The 2,309-nt window shown below is 48.3% G+C and overlaps 1 protein-coding gene across 1 annotated transcript; it reads left to right on the forward strand.

Moving 5' to 3' along the window:
* Positions 1-274: 274 nt before the first annotated feature.
* Positions 275-1,303, forward strand: Gpr32 (G protein-coupled receptor 32). Its single transcript, XM_028785830.1, has one exon. The coding sequence runs from the start codon at positions 275-277 to the stop codon at positions 1,301-1,303; it is 1,029 nt and encodes a 342-aa protein (XP_028641663.1).
* The last annotated feature ends 1,006 nt before the right edge of the window (positions 1,304-2,309 follow it).

Consider the following 2,309-nt stretch of genomic DNA (forward strand, 5'->3'; position numbering starts at 1 on the left):
TGAGCTTTTTAAATTTCCACTTAGTTATTTTTGCCATTTCAGAATCCTACTATGATCCCCTGGCTATTAATTTCTTGTGCCTTATTGCCACGAATCCTCCAACGAGGGGCTTGGGTGAGGCTATGTGGTAGAGACCTTGCCTACAAGGCAGGAACCCGTCGGCCTCACCCCCACACATACAATTTGAAGATATTAATGGCTTTGTCTTGGGGAGGGTCATGGACTCTAGTGAGATGTCATTGGTGGCTCTGACATGTGGTTCTTCTTCTGCAAGATGGCGGATCTCAAATGCCAGCCCGTGGAGGTGTGGTATCTCCGCCAGCTCACCATCACCGTCCTGTTCGTGTCCTGTGTTGCTGGAGTCCTGGGGAATGGACTGGTGCTGTGGATGGCTGTATTCCGCATGGCCCGCACTGTCACCATGATCTGGTTCTTCAACCTGGCCCTAGCTGACTTTACTGTCCTCCTGTCTGTGCCCGTTTCCATATATATCATAGTCTATGGCTGGTGGCCATCTGCCAAGTTGGTCTGTAAACTCTACATGGGCTTTCTGGTCCTCTCCTTCTTCGTCAGCATCTACTTGCTGGTCCTCATCTCTGTGGATCGCTGCATCTTGGTCCTGTACCCTGTGTGGGCCAGAAACCACAGAACGGTGCAGCGAGCCACATGGTTGTCCATCGCAGTGTGGCTGCTGGCAGCTGCTGCCTGTTCTCCATACTTGATGTACCGAACCACCGGGGAACTACATGGCTGTGGATATTGCTACTTTGACTTCAATTCAGAGAAAGAGACAGGGCAGGATTGGAGTGCAATGGTTGCTAAGCGACAGATGGCAATAGCCATCACTCACTTCCTGTTTGGCTTCCTAGTACCTCTGACTGTCATCAGCACCTGTGCCCACTGCATCCGGTCCAGGCTCCAGACAGAGGGCTGGGTGCATGCAAGGCGGCCCAAGAGGCTGCTGCTGGTGGTTGGAAGCGCCTTCTTCATCTTCTGGTTCCCTTTTAACGTGGTGCTCTTGGTGAAGTCAGTGCTTCTGACATCTCTGCAGCAGCTCCACTACCCCGAGATGGAGCTCATCTCATGGGCTACCTTCGCCTTGGGCTGTTTCAACAGCTGCCTCAACCCCTTCCTCTATGTCTTCATCGGCAGAGATTTCCAGCAGAAAATTTTCCAGTCTCTATCTTCTGCCCTAGTTAGAGTGTTTGGGGAAGAAGGTTTTATCAGTCATCCTGTTCCTGAGGCCAATACTCCATCAGAGGGTAGAAACCATACAGTTCAAACTAGAAGTCCATCTTCGTAGTCTGTAAACAAATACATTAACTTCTGAGACAAGCTTCTACTTCTAGGAAGTCCTCCCAGGAATCCATCCTCAAAAGCCTTCTAGTGTTGGCATCAGCATCTGTTTCCCAAATGGTGAACAGTGAATACAAGAATCCTTTGCAACTGTATACAGCCATGTGACTGAGATCTGGGCAATAGTCTGTTAAGTATGCAATGTAACCTCCTTAAAGTGACTGAATGTAAGGGCTCTGTCCACCCTTCCTTAGTTTGACTAGAAATGGAATGTGTTAGCCAGTTTTTACTATTTGATGAACATCCCCTTTCAAGTTTAAAGGCATTTAAAAAACAAAACCCACATGGGAATGGAGAGATGGCTCAGTGGTTAAGAGCACTGGTTGCTCTTACAGTAGATCCGATTGTGATTCCTGGTGCGCCCATATGCTAATTTCCATACTTCCGGTTGCTGGGGATCCGACACCCTCTTCTGATCTCTGCTAGAACCAAGCTTAGTCATCTGTGCAAGCAAACCACTCATGCATGTTGTCTTAGGGTTTTGCTGCTGTAAAGACACCATGACCAAGGCAAGTCTCATAAGGATAACATTTAATTAGGGCTGGCTTACAGGTTCAAAGGTCCAGTCCATTATCAGACAGGAGCATGGCAGCATCCAGGCAGGCATGGTGTAAAAAGAGCTGAGAGTTCTACATCTTGGTCCGAAGGCAAACAGAAGAATATTGGCTTCCAAGCATCTAAGATGAGGGTCTCAAAGCTCACCCCCACAGAGACACATTTCCTCCAACAAGGCCACACCTCCTAATAGTGGCACTCCCTGGGCCAAGTGTGTACAAACCATCACACATGTTAAATAAGTAAATCTAAAAACCAGAAAACCTTTCATGATTTCTGCAGCTCAGCAGTCTGGGCTGGGATCAGCTGAGCATTTTTCTCATCATGGTTGGACTCTCTCATGCTCTGTTCTGAGGAGCAGCTGGCTGTTGGCTGGAATGAGTACAAAGACTAAGCCA

Source organism: Grammomys surdaster, unplaced genomic scaffold (genome assembly GCF_004785775.1).
Source record: "Grammomys surdaster isolate TR1022 unplaced genomic scaffold, NIH_TR_1.0 125349, whole genome shotgun sequence".
In the NCBI taxonomy this organism is placed as follows: domain Eukaryota; kingdom Metazoa; phylum Chordata; class Mammalia; order Rodentia; family Muridae; genus Grammomys; species Grammomys surdaster.

Coding starts and splice junctions, on each gene's coding strand:
- Gpr32 (XM_028785830.1), top strand. CDS start 275: ATGGCGGATCTCAAATGCCAGCCCGTGGAGGTGTGGTATCTCCGCCAG.